Source organism: Leucoraja erinacea, chromosome 9 (assembly GCF_028641065.1).
Source record: "Leucoraja erinacea ecotype New England chromosome 9, Leri_hhj_1, whole genome shotgun sequence".
Taxonomy (NCBI): Eukaryota; Metazoa; Chordata; class Chondrichthyes; order Rajiformes; family Rajidae; genus Leucoraja; species Leucoraja erinaceus.
Genome location: NC_073385.1, coordinates 57,834,503 through 57,860,824, shown reverse-complemented (window position 1 = coordinate 57,860,824; position 26,322 = coordinate 57,834,503). Strand labels below are relative to the sequence as shown.

The 26,322-nt window shown below is 45.2% G+C and overlaps 1 protein-coding gene across 1 annotated transcript in view; it reads right to left on the bottom strand.

The window, feature by feature from the left end:
- The window catches only part of dnal1 (dynein, axonemal, light chain 1), a 32,620-nt gene extending 21,256 nt beyond the window's left edge, over window positions 1–11,364 (bottom strand). Inside the window, exons 1-4 of the mRNA XM_055640889.1 lie at window positions 11,259–11,364; window positions 11,134–11,172; window positions 7,599–7,708; window positions 6,185–6,240 (exon numbers count right to left, since the gene is read on the bottom strand). Of these exons, the coding sequence (XP_055496864.1) occupies window positions 6,185–6,240; window positions 7,599–7,708; window positions 11,134–11,172; window positions 11,259–11,261 (208 nt within the window). The 5' untranslated portion in view covers window positions 11,262–11,364. The remainder of the gene's footprint in view (window positions 1–6,184; window positions 6,241–7,598; window positions 7,709–11,133; window positions 11,173–11,258) is intronic.
- Window positions 11,365–26,322: the final 14,958 nt, after the last annotated feature.

The following is a 26,322-nucleotide window of genomic DNA, read 5'->3' as shown; positions in this document are numbered from 1 at the left end:
GTTTGTAGTTCAGTTTAGTTGGTGTCTGTTGTGTTCAAGAGTCTGATGGTTATTGGGAGAAAGCTGTTCTTGAACCTGGAGGTCAGATCGACTGGGGAAGTGAGCCAAGGATCGGCAGCTGGGATATGAACAAGTGCAAAGTGCTGCATTTTGGCAAGTTAAACCAGGCAGGGCTTACACAGTAAAAAACAGGGCCTTGGGAGTGTTGTAGAACAGAGAGACTTAGGCGTACAAATACAAAGTTCCCTGAAAGTGGCAACATAGGGTGGTGAAGAAGCAGTTTGTCACACTTGCCTTGGTGAGACCACACTTGGAGCATGGTGTTCCATTCTGGTCATCTAGCTATAGGAAAGCTGGAAAGACAGAGCTGATTCACAAGGGAATTATCAGGACTGGAGGGCTTGATTTATAAGGAGAGTTGGATAGACTGGGACATTATTCCCTGGAGTGTAGCAGGCTGAACAGAGAGGTATATAAAATCAGAAGGGGCATATATAAGATGAATGGGCACACTTTCTCCCAGATTCGGGGAGTCTAAAACAAAAAGGCATAGATTTGAAATGGGAAGGGAAAGATTTAAAAGAGAACAGGGGGGCATTCTTTCACACAAAGGGTGGTAGGTGTGTGAAAAGAGCTGCCAGATGAAGATGTATAGGTTGACACAATTACATTGCTTAAAGGACATGAATAGGAATGGTTTAGTGGGATATGGGACGAGCTCAGGACGGCAACTTGGACAAGTTGGGCTGAAGGGTCTTTTTGTGTGTATGTCTCCATGATTATTACACACACAATTCCGATTTAATAGCAATATCTACAAATTACCCAGTAATATGAATTACAAAACAATGACTGGTCCAGCAACACTCAAAAGTATTAGTCTGAGTGTACTCCAGGAGCAAGTTGCTCAGTTTAGTGTTGGGTACAAGAATATCTCTCTCTGCCTCTCTCTCTCACTCACACTAAGTGGGTAGAAACATGAAAAACATCTTCAGTCTTGTGACATGTACTTAATGAACAAACAGGTGCAGCAAAACAGGACTATTCTTTATCCACATCAATTCTGTTGAAAATCTGGCTGATCTAAACATATATTCTGTTTAAATCGAATTTAAGTTTTAGTTTAGTCTAATTGAGTTTATTATTGTCTTGTGGACTGAGTATTGTGAAAAGCCTTTTGTGCCGTGCTATCCAGTCAAAGAAGGCTATACAGGATTACAGTCAAGGATTCCAATTTAATTATGTAACTGAGCAAACGTTGTAACTCTCAAATGCAGCCTGAGCACAATCTTCCCCAATAGATATGTGAATGGTCTAGGATACCTGTGCTGACTCCAACACAAGTTTAATGGAGCAGCATTGACTATGAGAGATTTTCCAAGTCCTAGGTCAGGAAATCTGCCAGCTGGGCTTCAACCTTGGCAGAAGCACTGCTTTATTTCAGCTGGAACTTACTGAAAGCCTGATCGCTTTAACTGGTAATGGGGTAAACACTGTGCTATCATTGGTAACAGAATGAGAAACACTGCTACCAACAGAATCAGAGGGCACAGAAACAGCCCCTTCGCTCATGTCCATTCCCAACTTAAGGAACTATTTATGCAAATCCCATTTTCCTGCAACATTACTTGTCATAGCATTTCAGATGCTCATCTAAATACTACTTAAATGTTATGAATACAACCCCTCAAGCAATATGTGGACATCTGCATGAATCAGGCAGCTGAGTGCTTGAGCTCAGTGCCATTATGCTCATGACATTTTCCAAGCAATGTTGAGATACTGGTGTGACGTTGGTAGATAAATACTGTATTTTCTTGAAATCTTTCAAACAATGCCACTGGTGTTCATGTGGCTTTGCCGTGCTGAGCTCAATGATTTCAGACGGAGCTGACTGAAACTTTCCCTGCTTATCTTAAATGTTTTGATCAGTATTGAGGGGTGGGGGAACGCAGTCATAGATGCAGGGAAGGCGGAAAAAGATTCCCTGTACATTTCCAACACTGGAAGATCCAGTCACACTAGTGTTAGAAACATAGAAACATAGAAATTAGGTGCAGGAGTAGGCCATTCGGCCCTTCGAGCCTGCAATTCAATATGATCATGGCTGATCATCCCTGTACCCGTACCTTTCCTCCAACACTGGAAGGGCCACATCCAAATATAGCCAATCACACTCTGTGGCAGAGTTCCAGAGATTCACCACTCTCTGTTGATGATCTGCCTTTAAATTCTCTGCGGGAGGTAGACAGGTTTCTAGAGTAAGGGGCAAGATTAGATTGTTGACCTGACCTAATGCCACAGGCACGGGACGTTTACCTCTCTAGATGCTTCACTGACTTCAACTTGAAAGAAAGGAATTGGATGACAGCAGTAGCAGGCAGGGCTGTGACACCAACCCTGGTGCTGAGGCTCAGTAGAGAAGGGCAACGTCAGGCAGAGCCATAATGATAGGCGGCAGGAGGTTCCGTGGCAGCAGTCGAGGCTCCAGGATGGTGTGCTGCCTTCCTGCTGCCAGGGTCCTGGATGTCTCAGATCAGCTGCATGAAAATCTGGGGGGAGGGGGAGCAGCCGGAGGTCATGGTGCATGTTGGCACAAATGATATAGGTAGGAAGAGGAAGGAGGTTCTGCAGCATATTATTTATGGAATTAGGTAAAAGGCTGAAAAGCAAGACCTCCAGTGTAGTGATCTCTGGATTGTTTCCAGTGCCACTTGCCAGTGAGGGTAAAACCCGAAAGATAGGGGAGATGAATGTGTGGCTGAGGAATTGGTGCAGAGGGCAGGGATTTGGATTTCTAGACCATTGGGATCTCTTCTGGGGCAGAGGTGACCTATACAAGAGGGATGGGCTGCAACTTAACTGAAGGGGGACCAATGTCCAGGCAGGCAGGTTCACATGCTACACGGGTGGGTTTAAGCTAGATTGGCGGTGAGGTGGGATCGTATCCGGGATCGAGGCAGGTGAGAAGTTACAATTTGGTGTGGAGGGTGATGAGAGAGAGGACAGAGGACAGTATAGACAGGAGAAAGACAGGAAGCGATTAAGGAATGTTGGTTTAAATTGCACTTATTTTAACATTATTGGTAGCAGGTTTTAATGCTCCAGTAGGCGGCGCGGCTCTGGCCAGCAGCGGCCTCTGCAGTCTGTCCGCGTTTTTATTATTTTCTGTCTGTGTTTTAATGTAGTTTTTGTTATTTTTTGTTGGGGTGTGTGTGTGGGGGGTGGGGGGGGGGGTGGGAGGGGGGGGGAAACTTTTTAAATCTCTCCCTGCACTGGAGACCCGACCTTTTTCTCGTCGGGTTTCCGTTGTCGTTGAGGCCGCAACGAGGAGCGGCCTCCAACAGGAAGAGACCGGGGACTCTGGTGCTACTCACCGTCGCCGTCGCGGGGCTGGCCGAGTCCGGAGCGGTTGGAGCGGTGGAGGAGCGCTGCTGCTGCTGCTGCCGCTGCTGCTGCTGCTGCTGCTGCTGTCGGAGGCTGCTGCTGCGGGTCTGCGGACAGCGGCGCCGGGAGCCCGCGGATCCCTGGAGAGAGACCGCTTTTCGGGGCTCCTGCAACGGCGAATTCTCCCGCCCGAGTTGCGGGGTCGAAGAGCTCCTGGAGCGGGGCCTACATCACTGCCCCGCGCGGCTGGAACGGCCGCGGGACTTTGCGAGCGCACACCGGGGGCTCCAACATCAAGACCCAGTGTGCGACCTCGCACCACCCGGCGTGGCTTCAATGGCCGCGGGACAATCGCCATCGCCAGCCGGGGGCTTTGACTCTGACTCTGACATCGGGGGGGGGGAGAGTGCAGTGGAGAGATAAGTTTTTTTTTGGCCTTCCATCACAGCTATGTGATGGATGTTTATGTAAAATGTAATTATGTTGTGTCTGGGTCTATTTGTGTGTAATGTATGGCTGCAGAAACGGCATTTCGTTTGGACCTCTAGGGGTTCAAATGACAATTAAATTGACTCTTATTTTAACGCAAGAGGACTGATGGGTAAGGCAGATGAACGTTGGGCATGGGACTGTGAATTGTAGCCGTTACTGAAACCTGGTTAAGAGAGGGGCAGGATTGAACAATGTTCCAGAGAACAGGAGCATCAGGATAGACAGAGGTGAGGGTAAAAGAGGAGGGGGTGTTGCATGATTGATTAAAGAGGACATCATGGCAGTGGTCAGAGGTGACACTACGGACGGTCAGTCTAGTTAGGCTATATGGGAGGAGCTGAGGAACAAGAAAGGGATGATCACCTTGTTGGGGGTAAACTTCAGGCCCCCAAATAGTCAACAGGAATTAGAAGAGCATACGTGCCAGGAGATTGTAGACAGCTGCAGGTTAAACAAAGTTATCGGAGTAAGGGATTTTAAATTTCCCAAAGTTTAGATGGGATTGAATTTGTCAAATGTGGTCACGAAATGTAGCCATGGACATGGGAGAAAGCATTGCTTGATCTAGTCTTGGGAAATTGCAGGTGGATGAAATGTTTGTGGATGAGCCTTTTGGGACCACAAACTCAGTTCTATGGATCCCATGGGATTCAAAGAGAGATTGCTGAATGGATAGAAAATTGGCTTCATGAATGGCAGCAGAAGATGATGGCAGAAGGTTGCTTTTCAGACTGGAGGCCTGTGACTAGTGGTGTGCCTCAGGACACGGTGCTGGGCTCTTTGCTGTTTGTCATCTATATCAGTGATTTGGATAAGAATGTACATGGGATGATTAGCAAGTTTGCAGATTTTACAAGAGTGGGTGGTGTTGTAGATAGTGAAGATGGTTGTCAAAAATTGTAGCAGAATCTTGATCAGTTGGGTAGGTGGACTGAGGAATGGTAGATGGAATTTAATACAGAGAAATGTGAGGTGTTGCATTTTGGGAGCACTAACATGGGCAGAGTAGGGTAATTAACAACCAGAAGGCATAGGTTTAAGGTGAGAGGGAAAGATTTAATAGGAACCCGAGAGGTAACATTTTCACACAAACAGTGGTGAATGTATGGAACGATCTGTCCGAGGAAGTAGACACAAAATGCTGGAGTAACTCAGCGGGACAGGCAGCATCTCTGGAGAGAAGGAATGGGTGACGTTTCGGGTCGAGACCCTTCTTCAGCCTGAGGAGGTAGTTGAGGCAGGTAATATCGCAACGTTTAAGAAACATTTAGACTGGTACATGGATTGTACAGGTTTAGAGGGATATGAGCCAAATGCAGGTAGATGGGATGAGTGTAGATGGGACATGTTGCCTGGTGTGGGAAAGTTGGGCCAAAGTGCCTGTTCCACCCTGTAAGGCTATGACAAGGGAAAGAATTTGGAGGAAGATTGCAGTCAATTGATTCAAAGGTTGTTAAAAGTTTGAAAAAAAAGGAGGGATTTTTATTAGTATTCTGTAAGTTCTCATGAGAGACTTTGATGAGGCATTTCAATACGATGACAAAGTTGACAACCTGATTGGAAGGATTCGTGCAGAGTTAAATCAGGCACATTTGGGAGGATGACATATGGTTAAGATTTGATGATCTTAATCTAAATAACAAGTCTACCATGCCACTTACCTCTATTGGTGAGGGATACAAATTTGGGTCTCTGGTAACGAGGTAAATTAACTTGGGTCTCTGGTCGTGAGGGAAATGAACTGATCTCTGGTAGTGAGCGTAATTAACTTGAGTTTCTAGTAGTGAGGGTATCGAACTTGGGTCTCTGATAGTGAGAGTAATGATCTTGACACTTTAATAGTGAGGGAAATTAACTCAGGTCGTGATACTAACAAACTCGAGTCTCTGGTCGTTAGGGTAATGAACTTGGATCTCTGGTAGTGAGCGCAACAAATTCCAGCCTCTAGTAGTGCTCAAGTTTCTGAGGTGTTATTCCTGTTCAGAACGTTACTAGACTGGTAGCATTATCACTGACACTATCATACCCAAAGTTAAATAATGTATACTGCCATTAGTGAATATTTAGGGTAGCGTATAGTATGTCATCATTTGACAACACAGATATGATTTTATTTAAATATCTTAGGATGCCAGCTTTGCTAATGTAAATGGAATAAAACATGAGCACAGCTAGAGACAGCAAAAATACAGATGTACATACTTCCATTTGCCTGAAATAGTACAATTGCTTCCGTTTTAGAAGAATGTTTGATGTGAAAGTAAAACCACTTGAATAAAAACTTTAATAAAAATCTTACACTTACTTAGTCCATTCAAATTCGCTATTTTTTCAATGCAATTAGTTGAAAGAGACAATTTTCTGAAAAACAAGCAAAATAATATTTTAAACTTGGGTGATATTGCACCGTGATTTAAAGCAACACTATATTGCTGATTTAAAAAAAGATAAAATGAAGGTCTTCATGTTCTCAAACATCGACTTCAGATGCATGTTCGGCATTTCTGAGATCAGTGCTTAGAACGCAGAACAATGTACCACCAGAATGAAAACCTTGCTCCACTGACTGCATGAATCTGAAGCAAAATTATTTCACCTAATTTGCTGCATGGAACTCGCAGGTAAAACCGGCAAACTAATTCAAATGAGCATCACTGCAAAAAATGTCACACTAAAAAGAAATGAAAGTTACATTTATGTCATACTTTTATACATAATTAAGCATTTTGTTCTTGATCTAGATACGGTTTTAATGTGGGAAACACAACAGTAATTTGGGAATCTTGTACCGGCAAGAAAATAGGGGTTTGGGTAAGCCATTCAGCATAGTCCTAAGATATCATGTCTTGTGTCTAGAAATGTATTTCAAAAAAAAATTCAGCAATTGCCTTGAGGCAGATAATTCCACAGATTCACCACATACTGGGTGATGACAATTTTCCTGTTTTCAGTCTGGAAACCAAGACTGCTAGACCATCTACTCTCACATCCCACACTGCCAACATCCACACTGAGTAACCCCATTAGAATTTATAGGTTTCAATGAAATACACTCATTCTTCCAAATGCAAGTGAGTCCCAGTCAATTTAAGATACAAGGCCATGAATTCAGAGGAAAGCAATAAAATGTGGTAAAAATGACAAGGGTCTGTAACACTTAAACAAATGTGTAGGAAGGAATTGCAGATGCTGGTATCCGCCGAAGATAGACACAAAATGTTGCTGTAACTGCTGGAAAGCATATCTGTACAGGCAACATTTTTGGAGAGAAGCAATGGGTGACGTCTCGACCCTTCTTCGGACTGTTTCTTGTCACCCATTTCTTCTATCCAGAGATGCTGCCTGTCCCGCAGAGTTACGCTTAAACAAATGTTCTACGAATGCAAGCAGAAGTATTAATTTCTATAGCTCCCTCAACTCCACAACCTTTGCTGATTTGGGATTGAACAAAATATCCAAGATTCTTGCCCCACTGTCAGTGACAAAGGTATGAACTCAGACATCAAAGTATCACAATTCCTTGTGATAGGGATCAGATGAAGAATGCCCACTTAGACCAGATACAACATGCCATCCAATATTTGAATGTGTGACGAGCTGTAAGAGAAGGTGAAACCTTGAAAACATTATAGTTTTCAGTTTAAAACCATATTTTAAGGAAATAAAGTCCAGCAGGGACACATGGATAAGCACTCAAGATTCAATCTAGAAAAACTTACTCGCAATTACTCAGTGTCGAAAGGGACGCATCCATCTTTTCAATAGGAGGGACCTGGCCATACAACTTCACCTCCAATGCTTCAGCTGCCTTCTCACCTGACTTTTCTTCCTGAAAATCATAATGTTTTTTCAATCTTTTAAAATTTCTATCTGAGAGACAAATAATTAGCAACACCATTCATTTTTCTTTTAATGAGTTCCTCCAAGACATGGAACCCACAACTAACCTCTCCAGCATCTACACATCTTGGAAACCCTTTCTCTCTTCCAGTTGTTGCATATTTTACCTGGATATCAGCAAAAGGTCTAACTTTTGACAAAGCCCAAATCATCATTTATGCTATCTTGCTAATTGAAGCTATTGAAATGTGCCCAAGACTAGCCCAAAGCATTAAAATCAACAGAGTATTTTACCCAGAGTAGGGAATGGAGGACCAGAGGATATAGGTTCAAGGTGAAGGGGAAAATATCTAATAGGAATCCAAGGGGACATAGGTTCAAGGTGAAGGAATCCAGGCAGCAATAGCAACAAATTGAGTACACAAATAGAAATGATTTTGGGAAAAATATGGCGCCTCTCTGTGGCGACACTTTGCAAGCAGCACAACAGCAGAGAATCAAATATAGCAGCTCTGAACTTACTTTGTTAAAAGAAACAGCACGAATTAGTGTTGTAATTAATAAACTGCTGGTCCATTTAAATCAATAGGTGCCATAGGGGAATCCCCAACTTGGTGAAGGATCACTGGTACAGTGAGTACAGTGCCAGGAAACACTGGGGATGGGGGAGGCCTCCAATGTGTCTGGAAATGTGGCTGGCAGGCAGGCTTGCACATAAGACTGAAACACAGCCATGGAGCTGCACATCATGGCCGACAAACACCAGTCGGCATACTCCGATGCCGTTCTTATCATAGCCTGAGACTTCAACAAAGCCAGCGTAAAGGGTCACTCCTTAACTATCACCAGCACGTGTCTTGCAAACACCCTTGACCACTGCTATATCACCATCGAGGATGCCTATCGCTCAATCCCTCGTCCTGACATTGGGAAATCTGACCATTTGGCTAGGCTCCTTCCTGCATATGGGGGGCGGGGAGGAGATGTTCAAGGACTCAGCCATGGACCTGAAAGAAAATGCCATCGATGGTACCGACTTCTTAAGGAAATGTGCGGAGGAGTGCAAAATCACGAAATCCATCCGCGTGTTCCCAACCAGAAGCCTTGGATGAACCAGAAGCTCGGCATTCTTCTGAGGCACAATCTCGGGTATTCAAGTCATGACTTCTTGCAGAGTCATGCAAGAAGTCCAGATGTGACCTTGATAATGCCATCAAAAAGGTTAAAAGGGACTTTTGCACTAAAAACTGGAGGATGAGGCAGTAGATCGTCAACTGTCAGGCTGGCACAACATCACTTAAATGACAGTGAAACATCACTCCCAGGCGAGCTGATGCTTTGATAGGAGAACACTGATGTGCCTTCCTGGGCCCCCATAGCCCCTGATGGTATTACAATCTCAGTCTCAGAGGCTGACATCAGAAGATCCTTCTGGAGGATGAACCCGCAGAAAGCATCTGGAACTGATGATATACCTGGTCATGTTCTCAAAACCTGTGCAGACCAACTGGCTGGAGTTTTTGCTGACATCTAATACATCTCATTACTGTTCGCACCAGCTTTAAAAGGACAGCAATAATACCAGTGCCCAAGAAAAGTACGGATTAACGACCAGTGGCATTAACATCCGTGGTGATGAAGTGCTTTAAGAGGTTGGTAATGTCTCATTATACTCCTACCTCAACAAGAAACTGGACCCACTACAATTTGCCTACCGTCACAACAGGTTTAGGGAGGATGCAATCTCCCTGGCTCTCCACTCTGCATAGGACCACTTGGACAATAAAAAGACATATGTCAAGGCTGTTGCTCATGGACTACAGCTCAATATTCAACACCATCATCCCCTCTAAACAGGTTACCAAGCTCACGGAACTGGGTCTCTGTGCAACCTTTTGCAACTGGATCGTCTATTTCCTAATCAACAGAATACAATCTGCTATAAATATTCAGTCGATCATGCAGTGGAGAGAAAAACAGAATTAACATTTCATGTAGGTGACATTTCATCACAACTAAGAAAAAAGTGACAATAAAAATGACAATAAACAAATCTAATCTAATCTAATCTAATCTAAAAAGTAGGAATTAAATGTATTTCAAGTTACAGAGAAAGGGAGGGCATACAGATAAAATAGAGCTGAAAAAACACTGGGAGAATGGATGAGGCAATGGACAAATTGTACGAAAAGGTATAGTCAAGATAGCTATTGGAATATGGAGGCTTGGAATAGATTAATCACTAAATAAAAGTGAATTGAGTCAGATATAGACGTGGGAGAGAGCAGAATGGAAATTGGCAGAGGTTGTGTAACTTCCTATCTTGAATTCTGTAGCAGATTAACAAGATATACCCATTCATATACCAAGACAAAGTGAGGGAGAGAATCTGAGGAGGTCTTTCCTAACAAAATACCTGTTCAAATGCCTTTTAAATGTTGTCTCCACCATCTCCTCTGGCAGTTCATTCCAGATATTCACAACCCATTGTGTGAAAAGCAGATTTCATCAGATCTCCCTTCAATTACTCCCCTTACGTTAAACCTCTAGTTCAAGACTCTCCTGTACATTGAATTTAAATCAGACAAGTGGGATGACTTCCAAGACATCCAAGATTAGCATGATTTTGACTGTCTATTCCAATTTTGTACATCTCTTTAAAGGGACTCCTTTAATTTCCAGTAAGAAAACATCCAGCCAATCCAATCTCACCATATAACAGCCCTCCATTCCATGCAACAGATTGGTGAATCTCTTCTACACTCTTGCTACTGTTACCACATTATTTTTTACAGTGCAACCACAAGGACTGTACACAATACTCTTAAGTGCAGTCTAACTAATGTTTTGTATGGCTGCATTATGGCATCCCAAGCCTTATACCCGATGGTAGACAAAAATGCTGGAGAAACTCAGCGGGAGCATCTATGGAGCGAAGGAAATCGGCAACGTTTCGGATGCCTCACCAATGAAGGCAAACATATCAAATGTCTTCTTCACTACCTATCACCCATACCGCTATTTTCAGGACATTACGGACATGTACGCAAGGTCTCTCTGTTTAGCAATACTCCTAAAGTTTTTGTCAATTACTCTCTTTGTCCTCCCAGAATTTGACCTCCCTAATCCCATTTGTTCACGTTTGGCCTGTCTCCCTCTAAATCAGTTCCTATCCATGCACATATCCCAGTGCCTTTTAAATGCTGCTACAGTACCTGCCTCAACTACCTCCTGCGGCAGCTCGAATAAATAGAATTGCGGTAGAGGAACATTATGTTTTGCAGGGCAAGTGCAGGCTGTTACAGATCGAGGTCGAGTGGATGGCGTGTCCGGGACTGGAGGTGGTCGAAGCTGGGGGGGGGAGGAAAGATGGAGGTGATCGAGGTAGGGTGGGATCGGGCGCCATTTACTCACCCACTTGGCCAGAGCCTCTTTAATGGTGGTCGCTTTTGCCTGGAAAAGAAGAGGAGAGGCGGCGTTACTGAGGAGCGGGCAGCGTTACTGAAGGACGGCGGCCGAAACCCAAGCCGCTCACTCACCATCCTCCGCTGCGGTTGCTAGGCACAGCGATGCCCAGCGCAGGCGCGGCTCACCGGGGCGGAGAGAAGGTGACGCGGGACCAGAGGGCGGGGCGAAGATGACGCCGAGACCAAGGGGCGGGGTTGAAGATGACAAGGGATCAGGGGGCGGGACGAGGATGATGCCGAGACCAAGGGGCGGGGTTGAAGATGACAAGGGATCAGGGGGCGGGGCGAGGATCACGCTGCGATTATAGGGGTGAGGCGAATATGACGCGTCAGACAGGGGCGGGACCGAATATGACGCGCCCGTCAGGGGCGGGACCAAATATAATGCGTGAATCGGGGCGGGGCGAATATGACGCAGGGAACGGGGGCGGGGCGTAAATGACGCGTCCAGTAAGGGCGGGGTGAAGATGACGTGCTAAGTGTCTGCATGTCCACCATGACTGGAGGATGGAGCTGAGGCCAACTCGTTGCAATGTTACCAACTTTGAGACTGACCAAATGGTGCCAGCACAATAACTTGGCCCTCAACACCAGCAAAACCAAGGAACTGATTGTGGACTTTGGAAGGAGTAGGATGGGGACCCACAGTCCCATTTATATCAACGGGTCGCTGGTGGAGAGAGTCAAGAGCTTCGAATTCCTGGGCGTGCACATCTCTGAAGATCTCTCCTGGTCCGAGAACACTGATGCAATCATAAAGAAAGCACATCAGCGCCTCTACTTCCTGAGAAGAGTCGGTATGTCAAGGAAGTCTCTAACTTCTACAGATACAAGATACATTTAATTGTCATTTGGACCCCTTGACGTCCAAACGAAATGCCGTTTCTGCAGCCATACATTACAGACACATAGACCCAAGACACAACATAATTTACATAAACATCCATCACATTGCTGTGATGGAAGGCCAAATAAACTTATCTCTCCACTGCACTCCCCCCCCCCCGATGTCAGAGTCAAAGTCAAAGCCCCCGGCTGGCGATGGCGATTGTCCCGCGGCCATTAAAGCCACGCCGGGTGGTGCGAGGTCGCACACCGGGTTCTTGATGTTAGAGCCCCCGGCGTGCGCTCGCAGAGTCCCGAGGCCATTCCAAGCCGCGCGGGGCGGTGATGTAGGCCCCGCTCCAGGAGCTCTTCAACCCCGCAACTCGGGCGGGGGAAGTCGCCGTTGCGAGAGCCCTGAAAAGCGGTCTCCCTCCAGGGACCTCGCGGGCTCCTGGTGCCGCCGTCCACAGACCTGCCGTTGGAGCCTCCGACTCTCCGGTCGGGCCGCAGCAGCAGCAGCAGCAGCGCTCCTCCACCGCTCCACCCGCTCCGGACTCGGCCAGCCCCGCGACGGCGACGGTGAGTCGTCGGCACCAGAGTCCCCGGTCTCTTCCTGTTGGAGGCCGCTCCTCGTTGCAGCCCCAACGATAACGGAAACCCGACGAGAAAAGGTCGGGTCTCCCGTGCAGGGAGAGATTTAAAAAGTTTCCCCCCACCCCCCCCCCCCCCCCACACACACACCCCAACAAAAAATAACAAAAACTACATAAAAACATAGACAGAAAATAATAAAACGCGGACAGACTGCAGAGGCCGCTGCTGACCAGAGTCGCGCCGCCCACCGGAGATGCACGGTAGAGAGCATGCTGACCGGTTGCATCGTCGCTTGGTTCGGAAACTTGAGCGCCCTGGAGCGGAAAAGACTACAAAAAGTAGTAAACACTGCCCAGTCCATCATCAGCTCTGACCTCCCTTCCATCGAGGGGATCTATCACAGTCGCTGCCCCAAAAAGGCTGGCAGCATCATCAAGGACCCACACCATCCTGGCCACACACTCATCTCTCCGCTGCCTTCAGGTGGAAGCTACAGGAGCTTGAAATCTGCAACCACAAGGTTCAGGAATATCTGCTTCCCCACAGCCATCAGGCTATTAAACTCGGCTCGGACAAAACACTGAACATTAATAGCCCATTATCTGTTTATTTGCACTATATTAGTTTATTTATTCATGTGTGTATATATTTATACAATGGTATATGGACACACTGATCTGTTCTATATTCGTGCCTACTATGTTCTGGTGTGCTAAAGCAAAGCAAGAATTTAATTGTCCTATCTGGGCACATGACAATAAACTCTCTTGAACTCTTGAACACTCAGTCCATTGTGACCAACAAGTGCGTCCAGCTGAAAGACTTACATTCCCCAAGCCCTTTCCATCACAACATTCCAGAACTGATTTGACATTATTGTTCAGGAGCAGTAAAGAAAGAAACAGAAAAATTCTCACTGCTTCCAGAGGCAGCAACTTGGTGATAACCAGCCAACCCGTCTAGTTCAGGGGAAACTTGCTCTTCATCAAAATAGCGATAAGGTACCTGTTACAATGGATCACATATGGTGTTGTTATAATAACTGATTCAAAACTTTGATAGTACTGTATTCTCAGTGCAGCCCTGGAGTCGACATAGGTGCTCAAATCTTGAGGGAAGGAATTCAATTTGGCATAATCTGACAAGTAGGTGAGGGTATGATGAATCACGCTTAGCAAAAAACATGAAGGGAATGCAAATATATTTAATGGAATCTAAGTGTGGCTACATGGGAATCCCTTTATGGTTAATTGGATAACCGGATTATAGGTAACAGATAAAGTTAATTGTATTTACCTAAATGACTAGAAATCTGAAATGGTGTAGGTAAATTAGGCCTCGTGTAAGGTTGTGCAATACATGCTAATTGGGAGTTCTGAAATCGGGTGTTTTTTTCTTAATTCAAAATTATATACATCATGGCTTTGCAGAAAAATGATTGGGACACAGCAGTGTGCAGTAAGCATGAGCTGCACATAGCTCAGTGACTAAACAACCTACAAATCTGAAATGTGTAACAAGTAACTGTAGATTCTGGTGTACGCCGAAGACACAAAAGCTGCAGTAATTCAGCGGGTCAGGGAGCATTTCTGGAGAAAAGCAATAGGTAACGTTTCGTGTCTGAAAGATCTTGAACCGAAACATCACCTATTTTTCTCTGGAAATGCCGTCTGATCCGCTGAGTTACTCCAGCATTTTGTATCTATAAATCTAAAATGTTGCATATGCCAAATTTAGCATAAGGATGTGTACTACACTCTCAGTTTTTTTTAATTGATCCCTATTAGGAGGCATAGTGGGGTTTCAGAAAATCAAGAAAAATTACAAATTATGCATAAGGCCATACCTACTTAACGGAAACTATATTAAATGTAATCAGGTAAAAACAAAATGTTGTACAGAGTGTTCCTCCACCAACATTTCCACTACCTTTCCAATTTCACCTCTGAAGTACTGCCCTCTCTCTAACTGGACTATAAATATTGTCTCAATAAATTTTCTTGGATACACATAACAAATTTCTCCTCATCTAAGCCCCTCGCATTAAGGCAATTCTATTAAAAAGGGGTGAGCTTAAATCCTTCAATACTGTAGCCCAGTGGTTCCCAACCTTTTTTTGGCCATGCCCCACCTAATCACCTCTAAAATCCTGATGCCCCCCCCCCCCCCCCCCCCCCCCCATGTGGTGATATATAATTTTTATCATTTAAAAAGTGATAAGGTTCTCCCATGACCTCACGCGCTTCGTGCGACGTGCATGAAGAGCGATGGAGCGGTGATTATGTAATAACTACACAATAAAGACCTTTTTTACCCCCAAAAAATTATTTACTCAAAATAACATCTGAAACATAAACTACATATGTTTACCTGATGTAAAATCCAAAAAAAAAAAAATCGAAAATTTGGACCCAGACCTCCTCAGTCGTGCTCAATTGCCCCCCTTAAAAATCAAATTGTCCCCCTGTGGGGCGTATGCCCCACGTTGGGAACCACTGCTGTAGCCTTATAGCTTTTTATCTTTCTACGATAACTTGCATATCCATTTCTCTAATTCCACTGACCATTGGGTGGCTTATAGTACAACCCCAGAAAAGTGTCTTCTAAGTTTTACCCATTCATTGGAAGATCTCTCCGAAATATCCTCTCAACGTGGTGCTGTTAAGTTCTCCTTAATCAGAAACTTCTGTACCCAGGCACATTAAACTGCCAGTCCTGTCCTTTCCTCAGTCACATTTCCATGATTGCATTAAAATAACAATGCAAAGTGCTGCCCCATGCTCTAAACGCATCTGCCTTATTGCTGAAGTTCTTCGCATTAAAATACAGTAAATACAGTTGAGCCTACCAGCTCTCCCATGCCCCCTAACCCCACTCGGCTTCCTTGATTTAGCTCCGACATTTGTCTTCCCACCTGCTGCACTGTGACTATGCTTCACAACACGTGCCAGATCAATATAAACCCTCCTGAGTAGCTTGAGCTGATCAATGATATTATTATGAGTGGGTAATTGATGGTTGGATTGGAGAGGGTGGGCTGAAACCCTGTTTGTGTATCATTAGACTCCATGACTCTGAGGTGAATATGAAATCATCGCCTCATGACAACAGCTCCCCCTACAGACAATCAACCATAAAGTCACAAGAGAAGGAACATGCAGAAAGCCAGAATTCTTGGAATGTTATTTCTACTGAATTAGCATTTCTACGCCTGCTAAATATGTAGGTATACCATTTATATACCTTTAAATTTATATACCTATATACCTATGAATTTATATACCTATGAATGGTATTTCCATCTATGTACCATTTGGCTCTATGAAAACTGAAACTTGCTATGTGAATAAAATAAAAATGCTCCTTTTCACACAAGGAGCTTGTCTTGCCAGCATTAGAACACTCCCATATTCGAAGTTTATTCAGCCTAACAGATATGTGGTCATCCAATTGGTTCCACTTCTCTGTTCTGTTCCTATATCCCTGCATGTTTCCCCGTGCAATAGTTAATCTAATTTCCTTTGGAAAGCTATGGTTGAATCAGGATTCATTGCCCGATCAGCTAGTTCACCACAAATCCAAATCATTTTTTTTCGAAAAAATATTATCATCATGCTGCTTTTACTTCTTTTGCCACTTACTGTAATTGATTTCCCTCTCCTTATCAACCTATTGAATATTTGTGTTCTTGCTGTGTTCTTCATAATGTCAAACCTCTCTACCAAAATTCCTTTAATCTTGCCATCAAAGCCAAAGCCACGTTCAAAGCTGGCCACAACCTGGGCTGGACTTGTTCTGTATAAAAATGTGAGTGTAGCATTTGACCACCATTCTATCATTAGGATGTGACCTCTGGTTCTGGACTCTCTGCATCCTTTCTGCATCTGGTCTGTTGAGTGGTGACCATGGCTGACAAGGAACGTCAGGGACAGTATAAAAATAAAAGAGAAGAAGTACAACGTAGCAAAAATGAACGGGAAGCAAGAGGATTGGGTGATGTTTAAAGAGCAACAGAAGATAACTAAAAAAGCAATACGGGGAGGTACAAAGGTAAGCTAGCCAAGAATATAAAGGAGGATAGTAAAAGCTTCTTTAGGTATTTGAAGAGGAAAAAATTAGTTAAGACCAAAGTTAGACCTTTGAAGACTGAAAATGGTGAATTTATTATGGGGAACAAGGAAATGGCAGATGAGTTGAACAGGTACTCTGTCTTCATTAAGGAGGACACAAACAATTTTCCTGATGTACTAGTGGCCAGAGGATCTGCGGTGACAGAGGAACTGAAGGAAATCCACATTAGGCAGGAAATGGTATTGGGTAGACTGATGGGACTGAAGGCTGATAAATCCCCAGGGCCTGCTGGTCTGCATCCCAGGATACTTAAGGAAGTGGCTCTAGAAATCGTGGATACATTGGTGATAATTTTCCAATGTTCTATATATTCAGGATCCGTTCCTGTGGATTGGAGGGTAGCTAATGTTATCCCACTTTTTAAGAAAGGCGGGAGAGAGAAAACAGGGAATTATAGACCAGTTAGCCTGACATCGGTGGTAGGGAAGATGCTGGAGTCAATTATAAAAGATGAAATAACGACACATTTGGATAGCAGTAACAGGATCGGTCCGAGTCAGCATGGATTTACGAAGGGGAAATCAAGCTTGACTAATCTTCTGGAATTTTTTGAGGATGTAACTAGGAAAATGGACAGGGGAGAGCCAGTGGATGTAGTGTACCTGGACTTTCAGAAAGCATTTGATAAGGTCCCACATAGGAGGTTAGTGGGCAAAATTTGGGCACATGGTATTGGGGGTAGAGTGCTGACATGGATAGAAAATTGGTTGGCAGACATGAAACAAAGAGTAGGGATTAACGGGTTCCTTTCAGAATGGCAGGCAGTGACTAGTGGGGTACCGCAAGGCTCGGTGCTGGGACCGCAGCTATTTACAATATACATCAATGATTTAGATGAAGGGATTCAAAATAACATTAGCAAATTTGCAGATGACACAAAGCTGGGTGGCAGTGCGATCTGTGAGGAGGATGCTATGAGAATGCAGGGTGACTTGGACAGGTTGGATGAGTGGGCAGATGCATGGCAGATGCATTTTAATGTGGATAAATGTGAGGTTATCCACTTTGATAGTAAAAACAGGAAGACAGATTACTATCTAAATGTTGTCAAGTTGGGAAAAGGGGAAGTACAACGGGATCTGGGGGTCCTTGTTCATCAGTCAGTGAAAGTAAGCATGCAGGTACAGCAGGCGGTGAAGAAAGCGAATGGCATGTTGGCCTTTATAACAAGAGGAGTTGAGTATAGGAGCAAAGAGGTCCTTCTACAGTTGTATAGGGGCCTAGTGAGACCACACCTAGAGTATTGTGTGCAGTTTTGGTCCCCTACAAGAGGAGGGATTGAGTATAGGAGCAACTCTGGAGGAGGATGAGAAGGCCTTCTACATATAAGTTATGTTTGGATAGGGGCCTAGTGAGACCACCACCTAGAGTATTTAGTGTGCAGTTTTTTTTGGTTCTTTGCCTCAGGCCTTTCAAGAGAGAGAGCTAATTTGCCATAATGACTTTCGACCAGTGGCCCTAACACCCATTGTAATGAGGTTTTGACATTCTTGCTGTTGAGCAGTTCGCCTACAGTGCAGCCACAGAGGAGGTTCAACAAGGTTAATGTCACCCGATCGGAAAAATGGCGGGATCCTCTTCATAGACTGCCATACAATCATTCCGCTGACAGAATGGAGCGGCAACTGGGTCTAGGCTTGTATACTCAAAAACCATGGAGTTTCAGGAGGTCTGAGAAGGCATAACTTCAGTTCGCTGAAACATGGTGGGTCTCATCATACAATGATGATTATGGAGGTGGAGCTGCTCACAGGTTGGTGGAAATCATGCTAGAGGCAGGAAAAACATGTTGCCATCGACGATGTTGGGGGACTACATCTGTCTGAGACCTGACGTCCAGAGCCAGGGGCCACAGTTTCCCCACCAAGAATAAGGGGGACTGTCAGCCATTACGGCAGGTTCGGGAACGGAACGAGGAAAGGATAGTGAAGACCGTAAGCAGGATTATTGGTGCTCCACTTTTCATCACAGAGAGTCGTGAGTCTTTGGAATTCTTTGCCTCAGGCCGGTTCTCTGGATACTTTCAAGAGAGAGAGCTCGATAGAGCTCTTAAAGATAGTGGAGTCAGGGGATATGGGGAGAAGGCAGGAATGGTGCCGGTACTGATTGGGGATGATCAGCCATTTATCATGCATGAATGGACATGGTTGAGTGCTTTTTTTGGCCTTGAAGGGCTCAATGACCTAAAGATATACAATCAATACAATACAAAGACCTATCAGGGGATATGGGAGAAGGCAGGAATGGGGTACTGATTGGGGATGATCAGCCATGATCACATTGAATGGCAGTGCTGGCTTGAAGGGCCGAATGACCTACTCCTGCACCTATTGTTTATTGTCTATTGTCTATTGAGTCTTATCAAGGTTTTACAAATTTCTAATATGTCCCCTCCCATTCTTCTAAACTCCAGCGAATATAAATCCAATAAGTGTAATCATCCCAATCTCTCTTTGTATGCCAGTGCTGCAATCCCTGGAATCAAGCTGTATGTAACCATGTTGTATTTACAAATAGCATGGCCCCCCTGGAAACTCACTGGTAATAGCCTCTGGGCACAAAAAACACTTGTTAGCTATTACTCTTTGCTTCTTGCATCCGAGCCAATTTTGGATCAAATTTGCCACTCTGCCTTGAATTATACTCTTGTCTTTTTAATCAGCTTTCCAACTGTGACCTGACCAAAGCTTTGCTAAAACCGATGTAGGCAACATCAAATGCACCAAACTTATTTAACTTCCTCGTTATTTCCTCAAAAATTAATTCATTAGTCAGCTACAACTTTTCCTGAATAAATCCATGCTGTTTATCTTTGATTAATATGTGTCTTTTAAATGAAAGTTTATAATCTTCATCAGAATGTAGTCCAATAAATTGATCATCACGGGCTCAGATGCATGGAAGCTAACTTTGTATTATTAATTACAGTTTTAAATCTTTAACAGCAATTTATTTTGCTCATCTGTTTGGGCCAAGCATTATCCAGAGTTTTGCATCAAACACAAATTTATTTTAGTCCCCCAACTCTGTACTCACTCACTGTACTCACTAATTCGGAATGGACCAAATACTCTCCGTCATTGTACTTCAAACCCAAAGGGAACAGGACATGTATTTGGTCCTCCCCAGTTTGTGGCAGTTTACTTTGCATGCTATGTAGGCATTTCATACAAAACATGAGCACAATGGTACACCCAGTGCAGCAGAGAAAACAAACGGTGAGCAGAATATAGTATTACAGCCACAGGGAAACAACAGATATAAAAAGTGCAGGGGCTGCAACAAAGTAAGTTGGAAGATCGGGAATTTATCCTTAGCATATGAGAGGTCTGATAACAGTGGGGATGATGCTACAGTGTTCCTTAATTTGGTCGTTAGTGCTTTCAAGTATTTCTATATTCTGCCTAATGGGAGAGGGGAGAAGAGAGAATATGTGAGTGTGATGTGTGAGTGGTCCTTGATTATGTTGACTACTTTCCCAAGCAGCTTGAACGCATCAATAAAGGGCCTGTCCCACGAACATGCGACCTGCATGCGGCAAGCGCAACCTTAAGGGCAGGTCCAACCAGCATGCGCCTGCATGCGGCAAGCGCGACCTAACCAGAAGCGGGGGCCGCGCAGAGGTCGAGTGAGTGAAATGAAGTTTGAGCGAAGTCTGCGAGATGTTCGCGCGTGACGTATGGCGTTGAGGCGGGTGCGGGCCGGCAGGCCGTTGCCGCGCGGAATTTTTGAGCACGGTCAGTTTTTCGGAGCCCCGCGCGATGTCGGGACCAGCTCGGCACAACTCCATTTGGCTCCGGCGATCGAAGTGGGGCCGGCCCCGCGAGGCCGTACGGCTCAAGCGACCACGTTAGGTCGTGCTTGCCGCATGCAGGCGCATGCTGGTGGGACCGGCCCCTTAGGTCGCGCTTGCCGCATTGCTGGTGGGACATGGTCGCGCTTGCTGCATGCAGGTCGCATGCTTGTGGGACAGGCCCTTTAGGCAAAGGCTAGTTTGCATGATGGACTCATCTGTGTTCAGAATTCACCTCAATTTCTTGTGGTCTTAGGCAGAGCAGTTGCCATATCAAGCTGTGTTGCATTGCCATAAGATGCTTTTTACGAAGCATCTGAAGAGTCATTGGAGACATGCTAAATTTCCTCAGGCTTTTGAGGTAATAGAGACATCAGTATGCTTTCATGGCCGTGGTGTCAATGTGGTTGGACCAGAATAATTTATTGGTGATATTTATACATAGGAACCTGAACTCTTGACTATTTCCCCTTCAGCACCATTGATACAGACTGGAACATATACTCCACCAGGCTTCCTGAAGTCGATGTCCAGCTTCTTCATTTTGCTGGCATTGATACACTGCTACTAAGCTCTCCATTTCCTTCCTGTATTACGTCTCACCATTGTTTTAGATGTGGCCCACTATGGCGCTGTCATCTGCAAACTTTTAAATGGAGTCACAGCAGAATTTGGCCACACAGTTGACAGAGTATAGGAGTATAATAAGGGGCTGAGAAAACGACCTTACAGGGGGGCACCAGTGTTGAGAATTATCGTGGGTTTTGTTTCCTATCTTTCCTAATTGTGTTCTATCTGTCAGGAAGTCGAGGATTTACCTGTAGTTGCAGAAGGGTGTACTGAGTCCTAGGTCCAGGCGTTTGGCGATGAGTTTGGTTGGAATTATGATGTTGAAGGCTATAGTTAATAAAGAAGAGACACAAGGAACTGCAGATGCTGGACTCTTGCATGCTGTAAAACACAACATTCTGGCATAACTCAGCGGAACCAGGCAGCATCTCTGGAGGGCATGAATAGGCGCTATTTTGAGACGGGCCCCTTCTTCAGATGGTGAAGCGATCTGACATAAGTGTCCTTGTTTACCAGATGTTGCAGGGATGCATGTCGAGCCATAGAGATAGCATCTGCTGAGGACCTGTTGTGGTGGTGGGGCAGTGGATCACGGCTGTCTGGGAGGCTGGAGTTGATGCATACTATGGTATGATGTGTGCCTCTCGAAAAACAGTTTATGATCGTAGACGTCAGATCCACCGATGATAGTCAAAAGGTATGCTACCTTTTTTTCTTTTGCAAAGGGATGATAGTGGTCTTCATAAAGTAAGTGGAACCCCCAAGGTTGGAATAGAAAAGAGTTAAAGATGTCTGCAAAAACTCGTGCCTGCTGGTCAGGGCAGATTCTAAGAACATGGCCGGGGATTCCATCCAGGCCCGTCGCTTTTAGTTTAGTTTAGTTTAGTTTAGAGATACAGCGTGGAAACAGGTCCATCGGCCCACCGAGTCCGCGCCGACCAACGATCCCCGCACACTAACACTATCCTACTCACACTAGGGACAATTTACATTTATAGCAATCCAATTAACCTACAAACCTGTACGTCTCTGGAGTGCGGGAGGAAATCGAAGATCTCGGAGAAAACCCACGCGGTCACGGGGAGAATCTACAAACTCCGCACGGTCAGTTCCCATAGTCGGGATCGAACCCGGGTCTCTGGCACTGTAAGCGCTGTACAGCAGCAACTCTACCGCTGCGCCACCGTGCCACCCTTTCTGTAGGGAAAGGCTGATCCGATGTCTATGACAGTGACCATGAATATAGGTTCACCCGAGACTTTTCGGGCAGGTGAATTCATTCCACTGACCTCTGTTCAAAATGAACATAGGATGTATTGAGGAAAGAGGCGCTGTTGCCAATGATTCTGTCCGAGTTTGTTTTGTGACCCATTATTACGTGCAAGCCTTGGCATAATTGGCGGGTGTCTATGTGATTGGTCTAGGACTCAAGCTTGTTTTGGAATTGTCTCTGGGTGTGCCTGATTGCTTAATGAAGGTCAGCTATGAAATGAGTTCACACACAGCAGAAGATGCCTGCAGAGGTAGGTTCTCCCATAGGAATAGACAGTGTTTAATTTTTTTTTGCCATTCTTAATAATAAAGGTGATAATAACAAATTTAGCTGAAGACTACCTTGGGGTAATAATGTGTAGGAAGGAACTGCAAACACTGGTTTACACCAAAGATAGACACAAAGGCTGGAGTAACTCAGCAGGACATGCACCCATTGGGGAGAGAAGGAATGGGTGGCATTTCAGGTCGAGACCCTTCTTCAGACTGAGAGTCAGGGGAGAGGGAAACTGTAGATATGGAAGGGTACAAAGAGAATGACGATGATAAGGAAATGTAGAGTGGTTCATTACTGGATGAGGGGAAGGTGACAATGAGGCATACAATCAGGAGGCCAGTCAAACAAGTCAGGGAACTTGCGTGAGGGAGAGGCAGAGAGAGAGGGAAAGTAAGGTTTACTTGAAGTTAGAGAAATCAAGAATCATATCTCTGGGTTGTAAGCTGCCCAAGCGAAATAAGAGGTGCTGTTCTTCCAGTTGGGTTTGGCCTCACTCTGATAGTGGAGGAGGCCCAGGACAGGAAGGTGAGTATGAGAATGGGAAGGGGAGCTAAAGTGTTTAGCAACTGGGAAATCGCGTAGGCCTAGGTGGAGGTGTTCAGCAAAACGGTCGCCAAGTCTGCGCTTGGTCTCGCCGACATATAGGAGGCCACCATAGATGAGGTTGGAGGAGGTGAAGGTGAACCTCTGTCTCACCTGAAAGGACTGTCGGGGTCCTTGGACGGAGTCGAGGAAGGAGATCAGTGTGCACAGCGGGGGGTCTATGTGCAGAAGTTGAAGGAACTCGTGAGCTCCTTTAACTTGCTGGACACCTGGAGGAATCTCCACCATGCCTAGTGCCTTCTCCAGGAGGTCAGAATGGGATGGATCTCGCATCAAAATCCTGTACATTTCACGGGCGTATGTCTTCTGCGTCTCAGCCGCCTCCATGTGGCCAGTGTCGTGCTCGGACCACCATCTTCTGTGGGTGGAGTTCAGCCCACTATGCATGCGGGGTAGGGTCTGCGTACTGGCACTTTGCCAACCAGCTGCTGGAGGATCGTTGATTCCGGGATTTGTTCAAAAGTTTCTGTACCACCTGGAAGGGGAAACGAGAGGATTTCACTTCCTGCGGTGATGGTGGGATGTAGGGAAGGCCCACATCCGGTTCTTCTGGCAGGGGTACACTAGAGGATCGACCAAGATGCGGGATTCCAAGGTCGAACAGCTTGGGAGCGAGTTGCTCGAATTGGGGTCAGACCGTCGGGGACCCAATCCAAAGGAGGGAATATCAGGAGAAAACGGACATGATGAGGGAGCTGCTGTTAGAGTAATCCCGAGGTGCATACATGAGGTCACGGATCCAAATGCTCCACGATTTGGACCGTGTTTCAACCTTGAACTCGCTGGAGAAGTGGCGGGGAGTCCATCAGCAGTTAGTGGAGCTGCACGTTGATGATGACTCCTTCGTCACTGAACCAGAAGACATCAATGTGGTGGTTCCTTCCCTTTACCGGACCTTGTTCTCACAAGACACCTCCCCTGACACTGGACATTCCTCCAAACATTTTGAGAGGTCCAGGGGGAGGACCACACCATGGTCCTGAGGGAGAGTCTGCGACAGGAGAGATGCCCCTGTCTTGGTGAAGGGCTGTCATGGTCCTCTACCCAAGAAGGGCGATCTCCATCTGTTGAAGAACTCTCAGCCCGGTCTTTCTGCTCAGACTACAAGGTCGTTGATAGGGCAATGGCCAACCGTCTGGGCCCAGTGCTGGCCCAAGTGTTCCACCCTACCTAGCTCAGGAGACTGGCCGGTAGACCAAGTCCCAGATCAGATGGATGTTGTCCTGGAGGGACTGGCCCGGGACCGTGTAGGACTGGTCAGGGTGGATCAGTTGGGCCAGCACTACAGGGGGAGGGATGCACCGTCCCAAATGGTTAACTTCTGTGCATGCACGCCAACATCTTATTTCCATGCCTGCTGGCCAGGAATGTCACACGTCCACGCGTGCACGATAGATTGGAAACACCGTTCAACAGAGGATGGTGAGGCGCGACTTGCGCGGGACTCGGATGAAACTGGATTTGAAAGGCTGCAGCCATTTTATGTGAGTTACGTTGATGTATTAAGTTTGAAGGTAATTAGAAAATTACTGTTAAATTACTTACTCTGATGTGGTTATTGTTTCGGGCAATACATAACAGAAAGAAACTGCTTGTTTATACCGAAGATAGACACAAAAGTGCTGAAGTACTGTAACTCAGCAGGTCAAACAGCATCTCTGGAGGAAAAGGACGGGTGACATTTTGGGTCAGAATCCTTCCTCAGACTTATTCCGAAGATAGATAAATGTCCTAATTGGCTGCTTATAACAACAAGTTGATGAATAATGTTGCTTTGGACACGAAAGAGAGTTTTCCAACTCTTCTTCAAAATAGGATTTTTTACATCATTGTCCTTTAAATGAATGCTCCAATGCAAGGTTGCCATCATTCCTATAAGACAGTAAACAATTAGCCCCATCCCCACTGAGAGTTGTGGGAGAGACTGCAGCATCTATATTTATTGGACTTTGCCGATGTGATCTTCAATTTTGCAGCATGTTTGTGACGTGAGGAAATATTCATTGTTACCTCCTCGTGACCAATTTGAATGCCATCAGAAAATAAGGGCAAGGAAGAAAAACACTGCCAGACGAAGGAGCTCAGTAGTGGAGGAGGACTCTGCAAATCCAACGTGCACCAGGAGGAAGAGGAAACCTCAAGAAAGTAATCACCTTGCATCAGCCTCCATGTGATTCAGGGGCTAGAAATCCCCTGCACCTACTTTGCAGGGGTTGAGCTAGAAGATGAACCAGGCTCAAAATTCAGATGCGATGCCCTTTGTCCATCCCTTGGTCTGTCAATTGAGTTTATTTGCAGATGTAAATGTGATTCTCAATGCTGCTGATGGAACAAGTAACACTTCTTTCCAACTGCTATGACCTGTCAAGGAGAAAACAGAAGTGGCATTGGTGCATTGTAAGAGTATATATTGAGATAGTATCAGGGACAGTTTCTTTCCAGCTGTTATCTGGCAATTGAACCACCCTACCAACAACCAGAGAGATGTCCTGAGCTACTGTCTACTTCATTGAACTACATTTGATCGGACTTTACAGGACTTTATCCTGCACTAGACATTATTCCCGTTATTCCCTTCATCATGCATCTGTACACTGTGGTTGGCACGATTGTAATCATGTCTTGTCTTTCCACTGACTAGTTAACACGCAACAAAAGCTTTTCACTGTAGCTCGTTACACGTGACAATAAACTAAACTAAAAAACGTGTACATAGCATTGTTTAAATTTTTAATGAATAAAGTACATTTTGAAATAATAAAAGAAAAGAATTTCAGTACAGGGCCATGAAAGTGTTTCAGAGTTCACACTGGTCAGATCCTGAGATAGACGAGTGGAAACTAAAACACTTTGTTGATTATCCACTTGAGGTCACTGCATCCAAAGCAGTAGTCGTTCAGTGGCTCCTCGAAAATCAGTACAAGCACAAAGGTAAAACATTGATCAGCCTTAACTTTTATTTACTGATGATTGGATTACCTACAAAAGTGACGCAGTGTAAGGAAGCAAGCTAAATTATCTGTGGCCATTCAGCGGGTTTCGGTCAACACATTCACAATCTGCATATGTAG